Raw genomic sequence first — 27,407 nt, 5'->3', positions numbered from 1 at the left:
TCTATCTATCTATCTATCTATCTATCTATCTATCTATCTATCTATCTGAATTCACTTATCTAGAAATAAGTATATTCATTTGGTATTAAAATGAGCCAGCACTTGGTGGGGGGCAGTAACTCATGCCTGTAATCCCAGCACTTTGGGAGGACAAGGCAGGTGGATCACTTGAGGTCAGGAGTTTGAGACCAGCCTGCCCAACATGGTGAAAGCATCTCTCTACTAAAAATACAAAAAATTAGCTGGGCGTGGTGGCACACACCTGTAGTCCCAGCTACTCAGGAGGCTGAGGCTCGAGAACTGCTTGAACCCCAGGGGGCAGAGGTTGCAGTGAGCTGAGATTGTGCCACTCTGCTCCAGCCTGGGTGATAGAGCGAAACTCTGTCTCAAAAAAAAAAAAAAAAAAAAGAAAAAGAAAAAGACCAATCAGCATTTGTTGAAAAAAAAAAAACCATCTTTTCCCTCTTTATTCTGCAGACTTACTTTTTCTATACACCAGATGCCCATATGTGCGGTCCTTTTCATTTCTGACTCTCTTCCTCTTGTCTATTTATCTAACTTAATAATCCCCCATGCTCTTATTTACTATAGCTTTTTAAGTCTTGATATGTGGTAACAGAAAACTTGACCTATTCTTCTCCTTCAAGATTTGCTTGTTCTGTATTGCCTCTCTGTACTTACATATACATTCTGGAATTATTTTGTAAATTTCTGCCAAAAAAAAGAGTAAGCTGCTGTGATTTTGGATAATATTTCCTGAATCTGTAGATCAGTTTGATTATAATAGGTATCTTTAAAATTATGAGATCTGGCCGGGCATGGTGGCTCACGTCTGTAATCTCAGCGCTTTGGGAGGCAGAGGTGGGCAGATCACTTGAGGCCAGGAGTTCGAGACCAGCCTGGCCAACATGGTGAAACTCCATCTCTAATAAAAATACAAAAATCAGCTGGGCATGGTGCCACATGCCTGTCATCCCAGCTACTTGGGAGGCTGAGGCACGAGAATCGCTTGAACTTGAAAGGCAGAGGTTGCAGTGAGCTGAGACCGCACCACTGCACTCCAGCCTGGGTGACAGAGTGAGATTCTATCTCAAAAATAATAATAATAACACAATAATAAAATAAAGTAAAATGATGAAATCTTACAATGTATATATTACCTTTCCATTATTTAGGTTTTCTCTAGTTGATCTCAATAGCATCACACTATCTTTCTACATAGAAATATGGCCAACATTTTACTAGGTATATTTCAGATATCTTTTGGTTTTTGTGCTAATACATATGATATTATTTTTAAATTTTCATTTTATCAATACATTACATTTTAACTCATTTTTTATATCTGTTATAGAAAGCCTGATATTGGTTCATTGTGTGGATGCTGATATAAGGAGAAGCAGGCATGCAATTTGAAACACTGTATTAGGAAGGGTTAGCCTCACATCAGGTGATGCAGGATACACATATGTGTACAAGACAATAGACTACCTAAAAAACTCAGTCTAAGTTATGACTGAGGCTTCCCTGCTCAACCAGCATGCCTCTTTCATGAATGAAGGATCTAAGCAGTGGTTCTCAACCCACGGTGATTTTGCCCCATTGGGAGACTTTTGACAATGCATAGAGACATTTTTGTTGTCACAACTGGAGAGGAGATGCTACTGGCATCCAGTGGATAAAGGCCAGGGATGCTCCCAAACATAGTCCAATGCAAAGGACAGCTCTCCACGACAAATAATTTTCCAGTCCAAAACATCAATAGCTTCAAAGCTGAGAAACCCTGATACACTATGATATATATTAATATATACACATATATAGAGAGAAAATATATCAAATGACAATTTTAGTCTCTTTTGGATCAATACCCAACTCCTTTGCTGACACTCAAGACCCTCCATGCCCTCTACTTACCTTACTGCTCCTTAGAGTGAAGTTTCAGTCTCGCTCACCCATGTCATATGAATTCCTATCTCCAGTACATTTCTTAGGATCTTTATGTAACCTACCCTGCACCTTTAGCTTTGACTAATGTATACTTCTTCAAAGACTATTTCCAAGTCTACCCTTCTACATAGACTATAGAGAAAAGTGATTATTTGCTTCTCTCAACTCTGATATGTGATGCTTCCTCATATATCCAGCTAATAGGACATTTGCCCATGTTTACCTTCTTTTGGATTATAGTTCTCAAACTACCCCACTCGCTTGGGTAGAGTTGATCTGCTTCTGTCAAATATATACAGAAATATGTAGATCTCTTTTTCTAGCACATGATATCACTGAATAATAATTTGTTCCCAATGTGGTATCTTCTGATAAAATGAGAACTCAGGAAGTTTTTCTTCAAACAGAAAATATGCTGTATGATTTGCATGTTTGTGTCTCCCCTAAATTCACACATTGAAATCCTAACCTCCAATATCATGGTATTAGGAGGTGGGGCCTTTGGGAGGTAATTAGACCATGAGGGTGGAGTCCTCTTGAATGGGATTAGCATCTTTGTAAAAGAGACCCCAGAAGACTCTCTTACGTTCTTTCTGCCAGGTGAGAATACAATGAGAAGTCTGCATCCTGGAAGAGGGCCCCCACCAGAACCTGACCACACTGGCACCCTGATCTTAAACTTTTAGCCTCCAGAACAGAGAGAAATAAATTCCTATGGTTTATAAACCACCCAGTCTATGACTCTTTGTTATAGCAGCCTACACTGACTACAACATATACCAATCAAAATCAATTGTAGGCTGGGTGTGGTGGCTCATGTCTGTAATCCCAGCACTTTGGGAGGCCAAGGCAGGCAGATCACTTGAGATCAGGAGCTGGAGTTTGAGACCAGCCTGGCCAACATGGTGAAACCCCATCTCAACTAAAAATACAAAAATTATCCAGGCATGGTAGCAGGTGCCTGTAATCCCAGCTACTCAGGAGACTGAGGCAGGAGAATCGTTTGAACCTGGGAGGTGGAGGTTGCAGTGAACCAAGATGGCTCCACTTAATTGTATACTTATACACTGTGGTGTTCTCTTTCTCTTCTATACATTCTCCACTATACAGCTTTAATGCAACCTATCCTGGGGCCATAGGAAAAAACTCCTGCTATCAGACACAACTTGAATCAAATATAATACTAACAGAATATTTAAAAACACTAACAGAGACCTAGAGTGACACAGAGACAGATTAGCACCTAGAGACACACCATGTGAGAAACAGACATGCCATGAAACAGACACAATCACACCCCCACACATTACGATAAGGCATTCAGGGCCAACATGTATCAGACACTGTGCTAAGCACTTCCTAGTCAAATTCACATGACATTGTCATAAAAAATTATGAGACAGGTACAAATAATTTCCACTTAAAAGTGTATAAATCCAAGGCACAAAAATATAATTTTCCGAAGGTCATCAAATGATAAATTGGGGTCAGGGTAGGAATTTTACCTGTCTGATCTTTGATCTTAATTACTACTCTGAAGTGTCCCCTTCCCCAAGTTATAATGAGGCTGGTTTCTTCTCTTTCTTCACATTTCAGGTCTAAGAGGTCTTTCAAGATTCCACAGTTAAAGAGCCAACATTGCCTTGCTTCATTGTCTTTTAGAACCCACAACTATTTGGAAGTATTAATTATCTTCTACTTTTGTATAGCTGCTTGCCCTTCCAAGAGTTGGTCTTTTAGAACCCACAACTATTTGGAAGTATTAATTATCTTCTACTTTTGTATAGCTGCTTGCCCTTCCAAGAGTTAGGCAAGAGAGACTTCCTTCATCTAGGATTGCCAGACATAGCATATAAAAATATAAAATGCCCACTTAAATTCGAACTTCAGATTTTTAACATATCTCATGCATTATTTGAGAGTTACTTAAATACTTATATTCATTGTTTATTTGAAATTCAAATGTAATACGACATCCTATATTTTATGTGGCAACCCTCTCCATCACAGTCAACCCATCTATGGAGTTTTTCATGTAGTTGTTTTTTTCTGTTTGGTTGCTTGGGTTTTTCTTTATTTTTTTTTTTTTCTGCGATACAGTCTCGCCCTCTCGCCCTGGCTGGAGTGCAATGGTGCAATCTCGGCTCACTGCAACCTCCGCCTCCCAGGTTCAAGCAATTCTCCTGCCTTAGCCTCTCAAGTAGCTGGGATTACAGGCGTGTGCCACCAGGCCCAGTTAATTTTTTTTTTTGTATCTTTAGTAGAGATGGGGTTTCACCATGTTGGCCAGGCTGGTCTCGAACCCCTGACCTCGTGATCCACCTACCTTGGCCTCCCAAAGTGCTGAGATTACAGGCATGAGCCACCGCGCCCGGACTCGTATAGTTGTTTTTAAATGTATACCTTCAATGTAGAAATACAATAAGTATTTCTATGGCTATGGTTCAGGAAATCCATGTAACTGCTTGAATTGGGTGCAGGAACTGGCATTTTTACAGATTTGCAGGGAGAATGTTCACAGATATTTCTAGATAAACAAATGGATCAATGCTTTTTACCTTTGCTCTCTTACCAAGTGGGCACTAGCTCCCTTTTAAGTAGGATTTTTCCTTAGAACTTTCTCAGACGTGATGATTCCCTAGCTGTTCTTACATAAACCTCCTCCTTAACTCCCTTTGCTTTATAGAAAGACATAGAGAGACAAGGTGTTTGTGAAAGGAGTCTGAAGATGTGGATCCTCATGGTGGACTCCTCTTCCACTGTGTCTTCTTTCTCACCACCATACCCTGCTAATTTTTATATTTTTAGTAGAGACGGGGTTTCATCATATTGGCCAGGCTGGTCTCAAACTCCTGACCTCGTGATCCATCTGCCTTGTCCTCCCAAAGTGCTGGGATTACAGGCGCGATCCACCGTGCCTGACCAGAAAACCTTGTTTTAACAGAGGGAACCATTCTTTAGAAAGACTATTATAAACAGTTCCCTTTTAATTATTCCTAAGAATCATATACAAAATTCCTTTTATATATTCCCCTTCACAAACCTTGTCACAACTTACAGAGACCATCTGTGACATGCTTGGACTTTCTGACTTGTCCTATACTACCTCTTCCTTAAATACCTAGTTGTTTGACTCTAGAACAAGAGTTTATCATATAAGATTTCCTTTCCTACTGCAATAGTCCTCTCATATTGATTTTTTAATTGAAGATCCTTTTTCATAGACAGTTATACTCTTTTATTTATAACTTTCCTTTATACAATTATTCTTTATAACCTTCCTTACCAAAAATACATCTCCACATCCATACTTTCTTCACATCTCTCTCCTACTTAAAGATTCCTTATTTCATAACCTTTTCTAATCCATAATTTGAATCAACCTTTAGATAGTTTCTGAATTTGACAAAATTATCTCATTAAGAACACATTTTAACTAAATATTTTTATTTAGCACTTCAAAAGTTACCTAACACTCTTCCATGGAGATGGGAGGTGTCCAGTGGGAGCTGTGGGGAATCTTGGGTCCCATCGGTCTTGTTTTCTCAGCCATTATGGGTTTGGGTAGCCTAGGCTCCCTTTGAAGCTTAGAACAGTCCCTTTTTCAATGGTCCTCTTGCTTACAGAAGGCACAGAGCTCAGCAAGTTTGGGACTCTCATCTGGGCATCTGAGATGCTGATCTCAAATTTCCTCAGGCTGGCTAACCCTGAGGTGGGAGAGGGTGCTTAAAGTAGTCATTAACAATTGCATTTTGTCTATTATTTCTTTTGGTTCTCTCTGCCTGTTTTGATCTGTGCCTATTGTTGTAAACTGTAAAGGCCATATTTAAAAATTGGCTTATAGGAGTTTGAGTTTCCCATTTCTGCCTTTTATAGCTTCCTCCTAACATCAAGGACAGATTGAGTGATAAAAGAGTTTGCCTTCCTGGGGAGTCTATCTGGCAATATTTCCTGAGTGCCTCAACCAGACAGCCCTGACTAGAATAGGATTTTTATCCTCCCCTAGAGTTACTTCTCTAACCTTGTCATAATTAACTGGATTAAGCACACTTTCATATCTTCTATTGAACAAATTACCTATGATTTCTACATTTGAGATCTCAGGAACCCCTCTGGTAATCCCATTGAGGGTCCAAATCTGGGAGTGCACTCCCCACATACAGTAAATGGCATGATCCTGGTTACAAGCAGTCATTCCATCAGCATATTCTCAGGCAGTATTCAAAAATCCCTTGTTTCTCCTCTACAGCACAGCAGGTGGACACTATTTGCAAATCATGCCAAGTTACATCAAACTATAAGCTTCTCTGGATCCTCTGATACCAGCCAACGTTTCCCGTGCATAAAGCTAAATTAGACATGGAAAAAGGCACAAGTACTATTCCCGCCATTAGCAATGTCTCAATCTCTCACAACACATGTAAGTTTGATTTTAAGGGCTGATAAAGGGCCTCATTCCTGGTGAGACTGGTTGGACTTATTTCCTCAGGCAGTATGGCACATAGGCTGTAGTTAGTTGGTGAAAGCAGAGGGGTGCCTGATGAAGTTGGGATGGAATCCTATACTGGAGAACTGGCAGGACCCCCTTCCTCATATCAAGGCACCAAGGTGGCTCCAGGGAGAGTGAACCATTTTTAGGCCAAATTTCTTGGGAAATTAATTTGTACTAAACAGTGTTAGCATAGAAGATGAGTTTTTAAGACATCAAATTTGAATTTTTTTTAATCGCCTAAAAAGCATCCTGAAAAAGTGTTTCAGGATGCTCACTGTTGTTATGTCTATCAGAGATATTACTAAACCCAGAAATCCTCTAAGTCCAGAGAGTCCAGTTACTTTCCGTTTCAAATTTCCACCTCCCTTTCCTTCAAGAGCAGTAGGACAATTACCACTGACTCCTGACAAAAGAACATGGGTATCAAGAATTAGGTGCCACAAAAGTGAAAGATGAGTGGGCAGTGGGCTGGCAACTACCATCACTAGCCAATGGAATGTTACAAAGAAGGCACTTTAAATATGGAAGTAAAAAAATGCTGACCAAATTAAGAACCCTTAGTGGAAATTTAAACCACGATCTTAGAAAGGTGACCAAAAAACAAAGCCCCTAGGGCAGGACTCTCAATTCTAATGCCATGTAGAGTAGGACTGACAATAACCCAATAAATTCCCCCTAGAGTGGGACTCTAACCAGTCCTAGAAGGAACATGGCTCTGGCATACAACCACACATTTAGGAACTGAATGGTAATATCAAGTAGCCAGTCATTATAGATTTAATAGACAATGGTCAAAGAGTGGGCAATGGGTACGTAATCTGAATATGGGACTAGCTGGAGGCCCCATTTTCATTTCGTGGTTTACCCAGAAAGGTCAGTATGGCAAGGAAATCACAGAAACCACATGGTGCCAATTGGCCATTAATTTGGGTCCAGGCAAAGGTTTCCAAAGCTTTGGTGTACAACCAGTCAGTCACCAAGGAAACATGGTTCTGAAAAGAACCTTTGGCTAGTATACAGCATTACAGCATCACAACTCCAAACTTTATCTTGATGGTCAACCTTGATGCTCATCTTGATGCTCCCTTCGTGGTCTCTTCATTTTGATGGTTCCTTCCTTTATGGTCACCAGACTGACACAGGTGAGCCCCAAAATGGGACTTACCCAATTTTGGAGGGTTTGTGGCTTCAGAGTTAACTTAAAAACACTTTCTAGACCAACAGGAAGCAGCAAACTGCTCCATAAACAAAGGGCAACCTGTGTGCTAACCCACAGGCAGCACAGCCTGGAGTAGCAGTGTACAGAAAAGTGAGTGCTCCACAGAGCACAAGCTAACCCACAGGCAGAGCAGCCAAGTAGCATCATGCAGCAAAATGGGCGCTCCACATAGCACAAGCTAACCCACAGGCAGAACAGCCCGGAGTAGCAGTGTACAGCAAAGTGGGTGCTCCACAGAGCACAGCTCACCCACAGGCAGAGCAGCCCAGAGTAGCAGCATGCAGCATAATAGGTGTTCCACAGAGCAAGGCTCACCCATAGACAGAGCATCACAGAGTAGCAGCATAGTACAGCAAAGTGGGTGCTCCACAAAGCAAGGCTAACCCATAGGCAGAGAAGCCTACAGCAACCGTGTACAGCAAGGTGGATGCTGCAGAAAGCACAACTAACCCACAGGTAGAACAGCCCAGAATAGCAGTGTACAGCAAAGTGGATGCTCCACCAGTAGAACAGACAGGAAGGGGAGGAGCAGTGTTTAGCAACAGGAGCAGTCCAGAGCAGGAGTCAGAGCAGGAGCCAGAACTGAAGAAACAACCACAGTGAAGCACACAGGCTAGCTATATTTATACCCACTATTAATTATATGCTAATTAAGTGGCGTGTTATTCAGAATTTTCTAGAAAAGGGGCAGTGGGGAGCTCCCAGAACCCTATAAGGTAACTTCTGAGTCATGTCCATGGCATTTGTAAACTGTCATGGCGCTGGTGGGAGTGTCATTGTTCTAATGAGCCGTGAGGGCAACTAGAGGTTGCTTTGTCACTATCTGCTGGTTTCAGCCGGTTTTTTTGTTTTGTATTATTTTGTTTGAGACTGAGTCTGGCTCTATCACCCAGGCTGGAGTGCAGTGGCTTGATCTTGGCTCACTGCAACCTCCACCTCCCGGGTTCAAGCAATTCTTGCGCCTCAGCCTCCCTAGTAGCTGGTATTACAGGTGCGCGCCACCACACCCAGCTAATTTCTGTATTTTTAGTAGAGATGGGGTTTCACCATATTGGCCAGGCTGGTCTAGAACTCCTGACCTTAGGTGATCTGCCCTCATTAGCCTCCTGAAGTGTTGCGATTACAGGTGTGAGCCACTGCGCCCAGCCCAGGTTTTTTGTTTTTGAGACAGGGTCTTGCTCTGTCACCCCAGTGGAGTGCAGTGCCACAATCATAACTCACTGCTGCCTTGATCTCCCAGGCTCAAGCAATCCTCCCACCTCAGCCTCCCAAGCAGCTGAGATTACAGGTGTGGGCCACCACACCTCCCTAATTTTAACTTACATTTTTAGGGATGGAGTTCTCACTATGTTGCCCAGCTGATATCGAACTCCTAGGCTCAAGGGATCCTCCCATCTCAGCCTCCCAAAGCACTGGGATTGTAGGTGTGAGCCACCACTCCGCAGAGGTTTTTTTTTTTTTTTTTTTTTTTTACTGCATCCTGGTTTTGATCAGCACAGTCATTACTGGTGCTTGGAAAAGGTGATCTCCTACCTCACTTTGGAAAACTCTTTTAGAGATTAAGTATATGACTATTTATAAAGAGCTTAGTACAGCGACTGAAACCAATGATCAATTATTTAAAGCTGCTTTACTCTTGTTAGTGTCATTATTAAATTTTTTATTCTTTTCATTATTCTGTATCCCATGTTGTTGTATTTTCACAGTGAATATGAGTCTGCATCCAGTTATGGCCAATGACTTCATATTCTTTTGTGATCTATGGAGTGTCAGATGTGAGTACATTCAGACAAGACAAGACCACCATAAACCACTGAGATGTATTCATCTCTGCTGCTTGTGATCTGGGGTCCTCCTGCTTCCCCTCTGGCTGCTACTATTCTAACAGAAGTAGAAGGAACAACAGAATGGGCAGTGGGTATAATTTTGTTTTATCTTTTTTTTTTTAGAATTACTACTTTTTTTTACATTTTTGCTTTTAAAAAGTTTTGCTAAAGTATAATTGGCATATGATAAACTGCACATAAAGTATACATGTTAACGAGTGTGACATAAGTATTCATATGAACCCATTACCCCAATCAAGACACTGAACTTGCTGGACGCGGTGGCTCATGCCTGTAATCCCAGCACTTTAGGAGGCCATGGTGGGCGAATCACCCATCAGGAGTTCGAGACCAGCCTGACTAACACGGTGAAATCCTGTCTCTACTAAAAATACAAAAATTAGCTAGGCATGGTGGCACATGCCTGTAATCCCAACAACTCGGGAGGCTGAAGCAGGAGAACCACTTGAACCTGAGAGGCAGAGATTGCAGGGAGCCGAGATCACGCCATTGCACTTTAGCCTGGACAACAGAGCAACACTCCGTCTCAAAAAAAAAAAAAAAAAAAAGACAACAGTGAACTTATCCATCACCTCTAAAATGGACTTGTCTCCCTTTGTAATACCTTTCTCCTGTTTCACTTTATCCCCTATCTCAAAAGAATCACTGATCTAACCTTTGTCACTGTAGATTAGTTTATATTTTCTACATTTTTGTAAAAATAGAATCCAGCATGTACTGTATTTTGATCAGTTTCTTTTACTCAGCAAAATTATTTACTCAGCAATCCTTGCTGGTTTCATGACTTAAGTGGTCGTGTGGGGAAAGTCCACATGGCCAGGAGCTTCAAGCTTGTCTAGGAAGTGCGGGCAGCCTCTCAGAGTTAAAGGCATCTTCCAGTCAGCAACCAGCAAGAAGCTGGTGTCCTCATACCTAAACCTGCGAGGAAATGAATTCTTCCAACAACCTGAGTGAGCTTGGACATGGATTCTTCCCCAGTCAAGTGTCTAGGTGAGAATGCATCCTGGTGGGACACTTTGATTAGTCTTGTGAGACCCTAAGCAAAGGACCTAGCTAAGTCATGCCCAGACTCCTGATCATTTATTATCCTGAGATAATAAATGTGTGTTGTTTTGAGACCCTGAAGTTTGTGCTAATGTATTTTGCAGCAATAAAAAACTAGCATATTTTAGGCTGGGCACAGTGGCTAACACTGTAATCCCAGTGCTTTGGGAGCCCTAGGTAGGAGGATCACTTGAGACCAGGAGTTCAAGACCAGCCTGGGTAATACAGTGAGAAACCGCACCCACCCCTCCAACCCTTTGTCTCCACAAAAAAAATTTTAAAAATTAGTTGGGTGTGGTGGCACACAATTATAGTCCCAGTTACTCAGGAGGCTGAGGTAAGAGGATGGTTTGAACCCAGGAGTTCGAGGCTACAGTGAGCTATGATTGCACCACTGTGCCCCAGCCTGGGTGACAAAGTGAGACTCCATCTCAAACAAAAAGAAAAAGAAGAGTGACATTTTGAATCAACAGTTTGTTTTTTTTGTTGCTTAGTAGTATTTCTTTGCAGGGATATACCACAATATTTTAGCCATTCATCTATTGATAAACATTTGTATTATTTCCAGATTTAGCTAATACAAATAAAGCTATTATGAGTATTTTTGTACAAATCTTTATATGGACACGTATTTCCTTTTCTCTTGAGTAGATACCTAGAAGTGCCATGGCTGAATCATATGGTAGTTATATGATTAACTTTTTAAGAACCTATCAAAATGTTTTCCGTAATAGTTTTTACATGCATAGGACAAATTTATGAGAGTTCCAGTTCCTCCATGTCCTTTCCAATACTTGACCCTCAGTCTTTTAAATTTTAGGCATTCTAATAGGTGTGTAGTGGTATTTGATTGTGATTTTAGTTTACATTTCCCAAATGACTAATGATAAAGTATTTTCCTGTGCTTATTTGCTAACAATACAGTTTCTTTGAAGTGTCTGTTCATATCTGTTGCCCACTTATTTAACTGGGTTGTTTATCCTCTTAGTGTTGAGAGTACTATATTAAGCATTGTTCATTCTGGATATTAGCCCTTTATCAGGTAAGTGCATTTACAAGTATTTCCCCGAGTTTGTGGCCTCATTTTTCATTTTCTTAACACTGACTTTCAAAGAGCTATTTTTAATTTTGAAGAAATCCAATGCATCAGTTTGTTCTTTTATGGATTCTGGTGTCATATCTAAGAAATCTTTGCCTGATCCAGTGTCACAAAAATTTCTCTTATATTTTCTTGGAGACGTCTTGTAGTTTTAGGTTTTATGCTTAAATGTATGAACCATTTAATTTTCACAAGGTATAGACACAAGTTCTTATATATATATATTACATATTATATATCTATATTTTGCATGTGGATATTCAATTTTTCTAACACTATTTGTTGAAAAGACTATCCTTTTTCCACCAGGATGCCTTTGGGCCTCTTTCAAACATCTGTTGTTTATATACATGTTGGTTTGCTTCTGGATTCTCTGTTGTGCTCCACTGACCTACTTGCCTATCTTACAACTATACCATGCTGTCTGGCTTTCTGAAGCTTTATAATAATTCTTGAAATGAGTAGTTGATAGCCATCCAGCCTTGTTCTTCTTTTTCAGAGTTGTTTTGGCAACTGTAGATCCTTTTCAGTTCCATATTAATTTTGGAATCAGATTATCAATTTCTGCAAATAAACCTCCTGGGTTTTGACTGGGTTAGTGTTGAATTTGTATATTAGTTTGGGAATAATTGTTATCATAACAATACTGAATTTTCTGGTCTAAAAGCAAGTTTTATCTCTCCAAGTATTAATGTCTTCTTCAATTTATCTCAGAAATATTTTGTAGTTTTCAGCGTATAGATATTTCACATCTTGTCTCAAACTTATCCCTAAGTATTTCATATTTTAATTTTATTATAACATTTTTAAATATTTTATTTGATTGTTGCTAGTATATACAAATGCAGTTCAGTTTTTTTATATTGATCTTGCATCCCACAGACTTTCTGGACTCAAGCATTCACTCTAGTAGCTTTTTGTACATTCTGTCTGATTTTCTACATGACATGGCTATGTCATTTGAGAATAACGGTTAAGTGCTATCTTTACAATTTGGATGATTCTTACTTCTTTCCTTCCAATTTTCCTTCCTTCTTTTCTTTCCTCTTTCTTTTTGCCCCTAATTTCACTAGCTAGAATTTCCAATACAACATTGAATAGAAGTGGTGAAAGCGAACATGACTATCTTGTTTACGACCGTAGGGGGAAAACATTCAGTCTTTAAGTATAATGTTAGTTGTAGATGTTTTGTAAATACCCTTTATCACATAAGGAAGTTCTCCTCTATTTCTAGTTTACTGAGAGTTTTCATCAATAATGAATGTTGAATTATGTCAAATGCTTTTTCTGCCTTATAGTGTGATAGTCCTCCACCAGCTTGCTTAAGGGTGATATCTGCTACTTGAACATCATTTACAGAACATGGTGAGTTAACCAAATATTTTACCATGTATGTATAAATCTCAATAAAACAAAGAAATTTTAGAATTCAAATCTATAAACTTTAAAGTATTGACTTTGTAATATGATTAATTTAAAAGTAAATTAAAATATATGAGTTTGTGCCTGGCATGGTGGCTCACATCTGTATTCCCAGCATTTGGGAGGCTGAGGTGGGCAGATCACGGGTTTGTCGAAACCAGCCTCAACAACATGGAAAAACCCTGTCTTTACCAAAAAAAAGAAAGAAAAAAAAAATTGGCCAGGTATAGTCCCAGGTACTTGGGAGGCTGAGGTGGGAGGATCACTTGAGCCTGGGAGGTAGAGGTTTCAGTGAGCCAAGAATGCATCACTGCACTCCAGCCTGAACAGTGCCAGACCCTGTCTTAAAAAGAAAATATATATGTATATTAGTTTGATAAACTCCAATATAACTTTTTTACATAAAATTGACTTTTTTAAGTTTATAAATATAAATATTTAAATGTTATTTAAATCCAATTTTGCTGGAAAGCCTAAACACAATGTGGAAGCTATTGACTTGTCTATTATCAATCTTACATACTATTATAAAATAAATGCTATGCCATTAAAGCTTCTCCCAACTATCCAAATGCTTGTGGGTCAGGTGTGAAACCTACAAGATGAAGAAAATGAGGCTTTATCTAGGGGTGACAGTTTTGTGAAAAGAAATGAGTATCAGGGAAGGCTACACAATGCAAAAACAAAATTCTGTGTGAACTTGAACCCAAGGCATTTTGCTTACCAGACAAGTAAGCTGAATGACAAAGCAACAATTCCCTGTCATAAAAGTTAATTTATTTGATATTATAGTTAGACATTTAAAAACACACCAGAAGAATTTTAGAGTTTGAAAATGACAAGTCGCATTTTGTTTTGAGCAGGAAACATAATCAAGACAAACTTACTTCATACAAGGCATTATTGTAATCCCAGTGACTCAGGAGGCCCAAGCAGGAGGACCACTTCAGGCCAGGAATTTGAGATTAGCCTAGACAACATAGCGAGACCTTGTCTCTAAGAAAATAAATTAGTCATTGTAGTAGCACACACCTGTAGTTCTAGCTACCTGGGAGGCTGAGTTAGGGGGACAACTTGAGCCTAGGAGTTTGAGGCTGCAGTGAACCATGATCCCGCCACTGCACTCCAGCCTAGGTGACAGATCAAGACCCCATTTCTGGGAGGGTGGGAAAACCTGACATTGACAAGGCCTGAGCAGAGCAGGCTACCAACTGTAGAAATTGCAAGTTACAAAGAAATTCTCTGTTTTCTACCTTGACATCTATAAAAAGTTGCTCTAAAGAAAAAGAACCAGCTCTGGCCAGGCATGGTAGCTCACACCTGTAATTCTAGCACTTTGGGATGCCAGGGCAGGTGGATCACTTGAGGTCAGGAGTTTGAGACCAAGCCTGGCCAACATGGTGAAACCCTGTCTCTACTACAAATACAAAAACTAGTGGGGTGTGGTGGTGCTCGCCTATAGTCCCAGCTCTCAGGAGGCTGAGGCAGAATTGCTTGAATCAGGGAGGTGGAGATTGCAGTGAGTCGAGATTGTGCCACTGCCCTCCAACCTAGGTGACAGAGCAACACAGAAGAGAAGAGAAAAGAAGACAAAAGACAAGAGAAAAGAGAAGAGAACTAGTTATTTCCACTGTTTTCAGAACAAATCAACAAAGTTAACTCGTGTTGACAGTATGTGAGGTTACAATGTGATACTGTTCTTGAGGAGATGGAAATGTTCAGAAAAGAAGCCACATAAAGTACATGGCAGAAGAGCAAAAATGCAAAACAGGCTTAAAGAACCATGAGAGTTTAGAAAAAAGCAATAGATCAAAGGGATCAAGAATGGGCATTACAAGATGAAACTGAAGACAGAATAGGGAGTAGGTTCCAGGCATGGAAACAGGACATTCTCTATGAGGAAAAGAGAAGAACCTGTTTAGTTGGGCATGAAACATATATTCTAGGTAGAAATAATTTTTTTTTTCTTGAGACGGCATCTAGCTTAGTCACCCAAGCTGGAGTTCAGTGGCACAATCTTGGTTCACTGCAACCTCCGCCTCCCAGATGCAAGCGATTCGCCTGCCTCAGTCTCTGAGTAGCTGGGATTACAGGCACCTGCCACCACGCCTAGCTAATTTTTGTATTTTTAGTAGAGACGGGGTTTCACTGTCCTGGCCAGGCTGGTCTTGAACTCCCGACCTCATGATCCGCCTGCCGCAGCCTCCCAAAGTGCTGGGATTACAGGCATGAGCCACCACGCCCGGCCCGGTAGAAATAATTTTTCAAAACTTAGCTGGAAAAATGTATATAGTGACAAGTAATGGTTTAAAACCCAGACTAAAAGGATAGAAGCTCTTTTGAAAAACTTTTTGAGAAGTTGCTTTCTCAAACTAACCTTTGAAGTGTATTTCTTATCTGTCAGGAAGGTTGGAAGATGGGAAGCTTAGAAGTGGAGAAACCAGAAACTTTTCAAATAAGGGCCCCAGATGCTAGGCCATCTTCCTTCAGCCTCTGAAGTCAGCAGTGAATACATGTGACACAGCATTTCCTCCACTATGCTATGTGCCACGAATCCATGAAGGAATGAATGAAAAGAAAGCAAATGTGCGGGAATAATCTATATGAGTTGGCAAGTCATTGGAGGTGGAGATGTATGTCTAATGGGTGGGAATGCACAAATCTGTAAATATGTGTCAAGTGAACCGTTGGGTACATGCGGACAAGGAATGTGGAGGGAACATGAGCTGATACGTGAGAAGGAGCACATTTCAGAATCAAAATTATTCTGCTTTCTAGTACTGGCTTTGCCACTTATCAATCTTGTGACTTAAGGATGTTTTCTACTCTAAGTCTCAGCTTTATCTCTAAAATGAGCATAATGATACATGTCTGTGAAAAAAATTAAGTTGGATAAAATAAAACAATGTAAATAACTCTTTTTTTTTTTTTTGAGACAGTCTTGCTCTGTTACCCAGGCTGGAGTGCAGTGGCACCATGTCGGCTCACTGCAAACTCCGCCTCCTGGGTTCACGCCATCCTCCTGCCTTGGCCTCCCAATAAGCTGGGACTACAGGCTCCCGCCACCACGCCAGGCTAATTTTTTGTATTTTTAGTAGAGACGGGGTTTCACCGTGTTAGCCAGGATGGTCTAGATCCCCTGACCTCATGATTGGCCCACCTCAGCCTCCCAAAGTGCTGCGATTACAGGCATAAGTCACCGCGCCTGGCCATGACTCACATTTTATTGTCCCCTAATATATAGCCCTGAATAGACGGTGGCGATTTTTTATGATAAGGTCCTTTTGGTGGCATTTTCAAGAGGAGTATCTCAGGCCATGTGGTTGCAAGTGCAGATTTAAAATAAGGAGAAATCTAGGCTGGAGACAAGTTTGCCAGCATTCAGCCTTTCAGCTGTACTATGTCACCTACTCTGTACTAGGGCCAGAGAGGAAACAATGGCTGGTGAAAGAGCAACTGATATTTCTGAAGCCAGGGAAGACATAAATAATTAGAACAAAAGAGAGGGTGAACAAGGAATAGTGTTGACAGTGCAGCCCTCAAGTCTTGGGTCCTTCTAAGTGCAGGATGAAAAAGGAAGCCTTCACGACACATAAATTCTTATGAGACAGTGTTTCTCTTCTGGGAGAAATGGAAACTCAGAAATCAGTGCTCTCAAAGGGATATTAAGTATGATTTCTTGGGAGCCACAATCCAACCAGGCTACAAGGCTTTCCAAATAATACAATCCTGAGTTTGAGCCTCAGAGAAGGCAGGTATATTTTCAAGCCATGCACTGTATCAGTTGCCTTTTTTGGTAGATAGAAGAAAATACTGTATATGCTAATAATCATTAACAAAAAAACATTCAGGTAAAAAGAAGAAATCTGAGTTTTAACAAAACTGAAAAACACTCAGAAGAGGACTATATGGAATGACAATTTGTTTTTCATCTTCTGGATCATCCCCTGAGGAAAGCAAAGAAAGTTCCCTCAGGATATTCCAGTTGGCAACAGCGGAGCAGAGGAATATTACTTTATTCATTTATTCAGAGAAGTACTTCGCTGGGCACTGTTCTAGAAGATGGGAAATACAAGTGATCAAAATATAACCTACTCCACAACTCTCAAATCCAGCTCCAAAAAACTTTTAGTGTGGAGGGTGGCACAGTAAAGAAAATAAGCCAATAAATAAGTAAAACACAGCATTTCAGATCTGTACATTATGACAAAAAAAAAAGGCCTAAATTGGAACAGGAAACACAGATGGGGTGCTCAATTACAAGATGGCAGTTAAAGAAGGCCTCACTGACAAGATAAGTTCCCAGTGTTAGGACCCCAATATCCTTCCTTACAAAGGGTGGGGATCCCACCCTAGAAAAGGAATAGCAGTTCAGCCGCCCCACAGCAGCTGTGGCAGCGCTGTTTCTGGATACCTTCATGGAGAAATGCACACACTGCCCTTCATTTCAAAGATGAGCATCAGTGTCGTCTTCAGAGAAGATGCAGCCATTGTGTGGTTAGGGTTTCTCTCCTCAGGTCACTAGTGTAGGTGCACCTGCTGAGAAGTTTCAGCCACTCCACCTGCAATAAGAAAGACAGATAGTTAATGAGAAAAGCAAGAGACAGAACCTGTGAAGAACATGTGACCATCAATCATTTGAATGAAAGGGGGCAAACTTGAATGAAAGAGGACACATTTGTTTGTGTTTGTATAAAGGTATTCCAGACAGGTGCACAGGAAACGAAAAGTGGTTCACTGTAGTATATCAAAGGTAAAACACAGCCAGGCCTTAGTTTAAATGACAAAAATAGATTTTATTTAGTAATCACTGACAGTGGGAAACCATCTGGGTTTCATAACTGGCACATATCAAAATCAGGCTCCACAGAGCCTGGGAGACGAGGGCCCTATCTTCAGACGTTGACTGAAACAAACGGTAAATTCCTTTGGCGGCATCAATTGAGTTTTCTCAGGCAGGCACTTGAGGAGACCGGGGCTATTAGAAACTACGTTCGGGTTTGTTTAGGTCTTTATAGGCCAAAGTGGCCACCTAGTCCAGAAGGGGGCTCAGAAGAAGCCGCCTAGAGTTTGGTCAAAAAGAGAATCGTTGCCAAGTAGATGAGGGAACTGGGCGGCGGGGGGGGCTTTTGGGGATGGGATGGTTTATAGTATTTTTTGCATATTCAATTATTAAACCGTAGCAACGAAATAGCTAATCGAAATCACAAAACGAAACAAAGTTTTAGCTACATTATCCTATCCATTATCGCCACAAGATGGCGAAAGCGCTTCTCAATTCGCCTGCGGGACAGACGAGGGTGTGGCCCCGAGAACTCCTCCTTGTGCCAATGGCAGCCTTTCCAGCGTTTCATTAGTTCAGTCGCCTGAAGTCCTCTGCATGTAGATTTCTCGCAGGGTAGCCCTTTGTTGACCAAAAAAGAAATACGTTCACTGATTTGGCCAGCTTTTTTTTTTTTTTTTTTAACTTTTTTTTTGGAAGGGAAAGGGAGTGGTAGACACAAAAATACAGAGAATCCTGCACTTCCCAAGGCTCGTCGTGGAGGCTTCAACAGTTACCAACATCTTGCCCATTTTGTTTCATTATCCGCACCCACACTGACAGATGAGGGAGTCTAAAAACTATCCAAAACATGAAATCCCAAATATGTGATTTTAATCATGAATATTTTCACAAATACCCTAACAGATACGGATATAAAGAAAATACACTAAGATTTTACACCTAAGAAAATTTAAAAAATGATGTGTAACATTATCCAATACCTAGCCCTTAAAGAAAGAAAATCCTGAATTGTCTCAAGTATTTTTTATACTGATTTTGTCTGAATGAGATCCCACCAGATCCAAATAACGGCATTTGGTTGCTGTTCCTCTTGAATGTATTAAAATCCATAAATTTACCCAAGTCTCCAAGTAGCCTGACTGCTCTTTGAAAAAGGAATTGAGACCATAATCTGGGTAAGAATTCTCACTAATTATGGATTGTCATTGCTTTTAAAACATTCTTTGAAAAGTGTTGTGGAAAAAATGGTTTTCTTTCTTTTTTTTTTTTTTTTTGAGATCTGTCGCCCAGGCTGAAGTGCAGTGGCACGATCTCGGCTCACTGCAATCTCTGCCTCCCGGGTTCAGGCGATTCTCCTGCCTCAGCCTCCCAAGTAGCTGGGACTACAGGCACGCACCACTACGCCTGGCTTATTTTTGTATTTTTAGTAAAGACCGGGTTTCACCATGTTGGCCAGGCTGATCTCCTTCCTGACCTTACGTGATCCGCCCGCCTCAGCCTCCCAAAATGCTGGGATAACAGGCGTGAGCCTCCGCGCCCGGCCAAAGGTGTACTTTTTATTAGAGTATTTTTAAAAATACTCAAATTATCTGTCACGGTTCCTTGCCTATACCCCTAAAAAGAGAGGGGAGGAGTGGGGGAAGCGGGGGTGGAAACAGAAATAAAAAGAAAACTGATAAACAGAGGAGGAGTCCACAAGCCCAACTCCCATTAAGTCAAGACTTCCCACAGTTCTTTAAGCCAGCAAATGAATGTAATTTAAACTGCTTTAAACTTCATATAAAAATAAATCATTTTTGGTAAATCAATAAACAAGGAGGCATCTCCATGACTACTGGTGGGAGTATGTACTCCTCCTTTTCTAAAACAAAACAGCAGAGAGCCCTGAGTTGGAAACATGAAAAGCATAACTTTTTTGAGTTGGCTATTATTAAGTGTAATATGAGACGGACCACTCCATTCCTACATCTCTTTTCTTTAACCAATGCATTTTGGCTACAGAAGAAATTATGCCTTTTCTTAGTCACTATTCAGCACATCTACAACATCCAAAATTGAACAGTACTTCAAGAGGGTGCTAAATGACTACATGCCACTTTAACTGAGTCTTCCAAAAACTGAGACTTCTGCTTATAAGGAATGTGGTACACATTAGGACTACTGAGTCCCATGGTCATCCATTCATTACCTTACCCTTTCTGTATAATGTATAGAAATGGGTCCAAAAAATGTTGAGATATGAGGTATAAAGTGTTCAGTAAGTTCATAGGCGGTCCTGCTAGCAACAGCAAAGTGAAGCATATCCAAATTTACAGTGTTTATCTCAGTGAAGACAAATCCCTGCCTTATCCATGACAAAATATTTGCAAGAATACAATAATACTTCCCCTGACATATGGGGCACTTAGCAGCATCAGTATCCAGAGGTCAGCCTTGGTGAGCTAAGTCTATACTACAGAGCTCAAGTATCACCTCTACCATTGCCTGCCATCCTGGTCACATTGTTTACAATCATCCTGGTCACATGATTTACAAATAAATCACTTGGGCAATCAGTGGGGTGATAGGAAAAGAGACTACATAACAGCCACATGGTTGATGTGTACCTGACTGTTGATAGCCTCCTCTTAAGAGTGAGAATTTAGGTTAGCATTCATATGGGACATTATTCTCATACTCTGGGACCATTCTGGGAAATTCGTCCATATCACCATTCCCCAAAGCTGCTTGTCAACACAGCCTCCACTTTTGCCTACTTAAAATCTCTGTCTATCCAAACCATTAACCGTGTACATTCAGTTTAGATCAGTGTCTTAGGTCACTCTCCTTCTAGAAAAAGTAAACTTCAGTACTCCAAATTGTGCTGAGTGACAGCAATTCTTTTTCTTATTGCCATTTATGGACATACTTGAGTTATGGCTTCTAATGCTACTGTTACAACTGGCGTCAGTAGTATTAGCCAGCTTATACTGAATGCTTACTATGTACAGGACATTGTTGTAAGTATACCAAAACTATTTGCTCAAGAGGTACTATTACATCCCCCTTTTTAAAATGAAGGGAAAAGCCAGAGGAAAAAAAAGAGAAAAAAGCCAGTTATTCAGAAACTGGTTAGTAATGGGTTGAACTCGTAGCATTCAGTTTTTCTCTCTTTTTTTTTTTTTGAGACGGAAACCCCTCTGTTGCCCAGGCTGGAGTGCAGTAACAGGATCTCAGCTCACTGCAACCTCCGCCTCCTGGGGTCAAGTGATTCTCCTGCCTGAGTCTCCCTAGTAGCTGAGATTACAGGGTCATGCCAGCACATCGGGCTAATTTTTGTATTTTTAGTAAGGATGGGGTTTCACCATGTTGGCCAGGCTGATCTCGAACTCCTGACCTCAACTGATCCACCAGCCTTGGCCTCCCAAAGTGCTGGGATTACAGGCATGAGCCACCCCACCCAGACCCATTCAGTTTTTCAAGCAAAGTATTTTTTGTGCTTATTCTTAAGGGGACACTAGCAAGATGAAAATAACCCATAAGGTGATCATTTGTTTCATTACCCCTTAGGCAAGTTAGTCTTCTGAGTAACAGAATTAGCTGGGTTCTTTTCAACTTAACTTTGTGTAGTTTTAGAAAACCTAGCCTTTACAAATTTTCACCTGTGGCTGGACAATATGCCCATGAGTCAGTCACAATCCTCCTTTTCTTACAAACTCTGCTTTTTATTCTGATTTCTATATCTTGTAAGACAAAGAAGCAAGTTATTTAGCTTGGAAATTATCATCTGACTATTTGGATTAATAGAGAGGGTCAGAGGCCCCTGTAACATAATAATGTCATAAAAGTAATTTAAGTTCTATTTATTCACAGAATTGATAACAGTTCAGTTATCATTAGTATGGGATTACAGTGAAGGGAAAGAACTTGAGTGTATATTTTCTACATAGAAATATATACAACAAACCAGATAGCAATTCAAAGAGATATATATTTTAGAAACTCTACAGAGACAGTTTTCAAAGGCTGGACAAGTGTCCGAGAAAAAGCTCAAAAAAGAAATTTCATAAAGCAGACAATATTAAACTGGGCTTTGAAAAAAAATAGGTAGGGCTTGAGTCAACAAGAGAAAAGTGTGTATTTGATAGTGAATTTAACAAAAATACTAATTGCTTTAGATGCTATTACTCTGCTAAATTTAGATCCATTTTAAATAAACTAGATAGTAACTCAAGTTTATATACAATTACTACCTTTGAAACCTAAAGCCAGTCATAGTGGGAGCTTCCAAATGCTTTATAGACCTTAGATTTTTACCTAAGAGACACATGACTGAATAGGTACAAGCTAGAGCAACATCGTTTGTTGGATGACTGGTTCTCATTTGTGACAACCTGAGTAAGGGGGAACTTGTTTTTCCTCACTTCTAGGCAAAGTCAAAAACAGTATTTAAAATACTAAAGAAAGGAGTTTTAAAATTGAAATTGACTTATTTCAGAAAAGAGTCTGGGATAAATGTCAAGTTTTCTGCCCTAACATCCCGAATTGTCCTGTTTAGGCTTCTAATGCCTTTGCTTATATAGATATACCATAAAGGGAAAATAGTATTCTAACTAGAAATAAAGCATTGATCAGGCTGAAAACTACGGCCTTCAAATTCCATTGCAGCCGGACTGGATGGCTCACGCCTGTAATCCTAGCACTTTGGGAGGCTGAGGCTGGTGGATCACCTTAAGTCAGGAGTTCGAGACCAGCCTGGCCAACATGGTGAAATCCCGTCCCTACTAAAAATACAAAAATTATGCGGGCATGGTGGCGCATGCCTCTAATCCCAGCTACCCGGAAGGCTGAGGCAGGAGAATCGCTGGAACCCGGGAGGCGGAGGTTGCAGTGAGCTGAGATCGCGCCACTGCACTCCAGTCTGGGTGACAGAGGAAGTCTCCCTCTCAAAAAAAAAAAACAGATTATGTTGCCATAAAGGGTCCCTTTTAAAAAAAATCGCTCTATCCAATGAAAACTGAGAAATCTCCTTCCCGAAAGCGATAAAATACTCAAGAATGAGAAACTGACAAACCTGACAGTTTACTGAGTTTGTTAAGGAAGGCCAAATAAAGGCGGGGTTTGAATTCCTTTAGCGCACCCAAACCGGCCGTGGACTTCCCGGATACAGCAACTAATCAGGATGCAGAGAGGAAGGGCGGGCGCTGCCCGGACAAATTCAAACTGATAACCGCTGGAACTTGGCACTGTTCCAACTCACTATCCGCTGGGGGAACCGACGAGTATTTTAATTGGTTTCGAACGTATAATAAAAAGTCTCCCCATCTCCTTACTTAACTCTAAGGGGATTAGAATGGCAGATCTAAAAAAAAAAGTCATCAAGGATTAGTTCAGACTAAAAAACACAGTAGCGAGTTACAAGTACTTATCAATGGCCAGCACAGGAGGAATACAAGCACCAGCTCTCTCGTTGAGAAGATGGGTGGCTCTTAAAAGAGCCGTTAGGGTTGAGAGTTTGCAACCAACTCACTGTTTACTTAGCGCTGGTGTACTTGGTGACGGCCTTGGTGCCCTCGGACACGGCGTGCTTGGCCAACTCCCCGGGCAGCAGCAGGCGCACAGCCGTCTGGATCTCCCTGGAGGTGATGGTCGAGCGCTTGTTGTAGTGCGCCAGGCGGGAAGCCTCACCAGCAATGCGCTCGAAAATGTCGTTCACAAACGAATTCATGATGCCCATGGCCTTGGACGAAATGCCGGTGTCAGGGTGGACCTGCTTCAGCACCTTGTACACATAGATGGAATAACTCTCCTTGCGGCTGCGCTTGCGCTTCTTGCCGTCTTTCTTCTGCGCCTTAGTCACCGCCTTCTTGGAGCCCTTTTTCGGGGCGGGAGCGGACTTCGCTGGCTCCGGCATAGCGAACAATAGCTACAAAGCCTCAAGGAAAGAGAAAAACAAAGTGAGCAAGGTACCACAAGGCGCTTTTATATAGAATCGCTTATGCAAATAAGGTGAAGAGTTGAAGTCTTGTGTCTGATTGGTAGTTATTCAGGGTAACGTCAGCGGTCAGTTCTGCCCAATCAGGATTCTCAAATCCAGAAGACGTACTACCATTGGTTGAAATTAAACTGCAGTCCTAACCAACAACACGTCTTCTTTTTCGCGCGCAATAGTGTTTATAAAGAGCGCCGCCTGGCGCGTTTCTTTCATAGTTGGTTGAGGTGAGTTAGTTGTGCTCGCCATGTCTGGACGTGGAAAGCAGGGAGGCAAGGCTCGCGCTAAGGCCAAGACCCGCTCCTCTAGGGCCGGGCTTCAGTTCCCCGTGGGCCGAGTGCACCGCCTGCTCCGCAAGGGCAATTATGCCGAGAGGGTTGGGGCCGGCGCGCCGGTGTATCTGGCAGCGGTGCTGGAGTACCTGACCGCCGAGATCCTGGAACTGGCGGGCAATGCGGCCCGCGACAACAAAAAGACCCGCATCATCCCGCGTCACCTCCAACTGGCCATCCGCAACGACGAGGAACTCAACAAGCTGCTGGGCAAAGTCACCATCGCACAGGGCGGTGTCTTGCCCAACATCCAGGCAGTGCTGCTGCCCAAAAAAACTGAGAGCCACCACAAGGCGAAGGGCAAGTAACTACCTGGACTAGTTTGTGGCAACTGGAGTAAAACGAGTCCAAACCAACGGCTCTTTTAAGGGCCACCCACGTCTTCTCCAAAAGAACTTAACATTTCTTCCATGGGAAAGAAAATGAGACATGGGGAAAACTTAAGTCATAAGTTACCCATCCTTATACCTTTTGAAGACGGTGTGTAGCGAACACTGCAGATTTAAAAGAAAAACTACAGGGAAGGTGGTCCAGGTTCTACCACGTTTAAAAGTTAGGATGTGAACAGATGCATTAGGCCACTACTTTATTTTAAACTTAGTATGTGCCCAGAGTGCCAGTGGCTTCGTGAATTTTTGAAGCACTTTGGCACAAGGGTGATTGCCCTGGCTGGAATTTAGCAGACAGCTATTCCACGCGGGCCAAGGGCGGCAAGATGTCCCGCCGCTACGTGCCCGGCACGGTGACCCTGCGCGACGTACGGCGCTACCAGAACTCTGAGCTGCGGATCAGCAAGCTGCCTCCTGCGAGAGCTCGGCGGTGACGCCGCTGTAGGAGAGCGAGGCTGCAGGACTTTGTGACACGATAGTCCACCTCCCTGCAAAGGCTCTCTCAGAGACACATCTTTCCTGATGGATAGCTGTGAAGCATTCTCTTACCCACCCCACTGCATGTTTCAAAGTACTCCTTTAAAATGAAGTGAGTAAAATACTGGGATGACGTTATCTGGAGCCCAAGAAAGATTTCTCATTTGGAAAGGCCTAATATCCTAAGTTGCTTACCCAGAAGAACTTGACAGGATAGTTATTTCTAATAAACCTTAAAACCCTTTCAGGAAATTTGAGGTAAAGTGTTAGCACACAGACTGTTAAAACGTCTTCCTCACAGATACGGGGGAAAATACATAGAGGATTATAATATGGTTCAACACATGATAAGTATTAGAAATGTACTTTAGAAATAAGTATTAGAAATGTTTATGAGTATTAGAAAAGTACAGTGTTGGGCGTTCCTGACACAAACAGGCCTCCTAGCAAGACTGGCAGATTTCTGTGGAGGAGGGTTATTTAGTACGATAGTGCAAATAACTTTTGGTGTTGTAGCTAAATAAGGAATACTCATGCCAAGATTGCACAATCTTGCCTCCTACCTCTGTTCACTGAACTCTGATGTAATTTATTTATTTATTTATTTATTTTTATTTTATTTTATTTTTTTGAGACGTGGTCTTGCTCTGTGGCCCAGGCTGAAGTGCAGTGGCGTGATTTTGGCTCACTGCAAGCTCCGCCTCCCGGGTTCACACCATTCTCCTGCCTCAGCCTCCCGAGTAGCTGGGACTACAGGCACCCGCCACCACGCCTGGCTAATTTTTTGTATTTTTAGTAGAGACGGGGTTTCACCGTGTTAGCCAGGATGATCTCAATCTCCTGACCTCGTGATCCGCCCACCTCGGCCTCCCAAAGTGCTGGGATTACAGGCGTAAACCACAGCGCCTGGCCCACTCTGATGTAATCTTGAGAAAAAGACATTAGCTCATTTTTCTTGCGTATTGTAGACACTTTTGGCTGTCTGGTAACATGGAACATCTCAGAATGATGTTTTAAGTATATAAAATGCCGAAATTAAATTACAGTTATCAGAGTATTTTTAAAACTTGATAGTGAAAAATGGCCCTATATAGTTATGTTGTTAATATAGTTAACACATTATATGATTTGGTGAGCCTAATTGCTGTTTACTAATTAGAGGAGTATAAATGTTTCAAGATAACTCAGCAATTGTAATGAGAAATGAAATATCTAATGTCTTTTGGGTTACAAAGTAACAGGTACTGAGATTTGTGGCCTAAATTCATAATAAAGTGAAATGTTCAAGTTCAGTCAAGGTTAACTTTTTAAAAATAGATATTTTACTACCCAAACTCACAGACTTCCCCTTCAGCACCCTCCAATTGCTGAATTTTATCCTTAGGGGCGTTGTGACATATAAGTATGGACCTCAGGTTAAAAACTCTTGCTCTAAAATTTGGTCGACCTACTCCATTTCTTTTCAGCTCCTTTTCTCTAGATACCTCCCCTTCCTATCTGGAATTTCTTTAGCACTTAGTCTATTGACATCTTGTAACATTTTATTGTTTCTGTTTCTTGTTGTTAAAATATAACTACTTCCAATCCTAGTATAAATATGATGTTCTGGAACAGAAACAAGTGCTGACAATCAGCAAAAATAGGTACTTGAGACGCCCCCAAAATAGTAAAATATTTGGCTTTTTGATGGATTTTTATACTGTGTAGCCCAAATGATAATTTTATTCATTTTTGAATTGTTCGTCTTTAAAGGTCTTTCAACTTATTTAAATTAATATTTAATAAATTTCACAATTAAATGTACAGTGGTTGGACACAGGATGTATTTTGCAAGTGTAACTGTTATTGGAAAGGGGTCTCAATCCAGACACCAAGAGAGGGTTCTTGGGTCTCTCTCAAGAAAGAATTCGAGGCAAATCCATAGATACAGTGAAAGCAAGTTTATTAGAGAAGTAAAGAAAATTGTTCTTTTGTTCTATTCTAAGGATATTTATAGTTATTTCTTGATTACATGCTAAACAAAGGATGGATTCTTCATGAGTTTTCTGGGAAAGGGGTGGGCAATTCCCCAACTGAGAGTTCCTCCTCCTTTTAGACCATATAGGGTAGCTTTCCGATGTTGCCATGGCTTCTGTAAATGATCATGGCACTGGTGGGAGTGTCTTTTAGCATGCTGATGCATTGTAAGTGTGTATAATGAGCAGTGAGGATAACCAGAGGTCAATTTCCTTGCCATCTTGATTTTGGTAGGTTTTGGCTGGCTTCTTTACCTCATACTTTCATTAGGAAAGTCTTTGTGACCTGTACCTTGTGCCAACCTCTTCTGTGACTCATTCTGTGAATACAAATGCCTTAAGCTTCTGGGAATGCAGCCCAGTA

General features: G+C 41.2%; 2 protein-coding genes across 6 annotated transcripts in view; one reads left to right on the top strand and one right to left on the bottom strand.

Moving 5' to 3' along the window:
• Positions 1-23,820, bottom strand: part of LOC111525949 (histone H2B type 1-J) — a 35,268-nt gene extending 11,448 nt beyond the window's left edge. For 3 of the 5 annotated variants that reach the window (XR_002726243.2, XR_002726245.2, XR_002726244.2), the window contains exons 1-2: positions 23,369-23,820; positions 17,488-17,635 (exon numbers count right to left, since the gene is read on the bottom strand). Coding sequence is in view for 2 of the 5 variants with exons in the window: in XM_023191627.2 (XP_023047395.1) it covers positions 23,372-23,752 (381 nt within the window). In the remaining 3 variants the exon portion in view is untranslated. The other 2 variants (XM_023191627.2, XM_023191628.1) reach the window with 2 other exon arrangements.
• A 235-nt stretch (positions 23,821-24,055) lies between these two features.
• LOC111525978 (histone H2A type 1) lies at positions 24,056-24,672 on the top strand. Its single transcript, XM_023191653.2, has one exon. The coding sequence runs from the start codon at positions 24,078-24,080 to the stop codon at positions 24,468-24,470; it is 393 nt and encodes a 130-aa protein (XP_023047421.1). The 5' UTR covers positions 24,056-24,077; the 3' UTR covers positions 24,471-24,672.
• The last annotated feature ends 2,735 nt before the right edge of the window (positions 24,673-27,407 follow it).

This window comes from Piliocolobus tephrosceles, chromosome 5, assembly GCF_002776525.5.
Source record: "Piliocolobus tephrosceles isolate RC106 chromosome 5, ASM277652v3, whole genome shotgun sequence".
Taxonomy (NCBI): Eukaryota; Metazoa; Chordata; class Mammalia; order Primates; family Cercopithecidae; genus Piliocolobus; species Piliocolobus tephrosceles.
The sequence above is the reverse complement of the archived record's forward strand: the minus strand, read 5'-3'. Positions and strand labels throughout refer to the sequence as shown.

What these genes read in the sequence shown, in the direction of transcription:
- LOC111525978 (XM_023191653.2), top strand. Translation starts at nt 24,078, where the DNA reads ATGTCTGGACGTGGAAAGCAGGGAGGCAAGGCTCGCGCTAAGGCCAAG.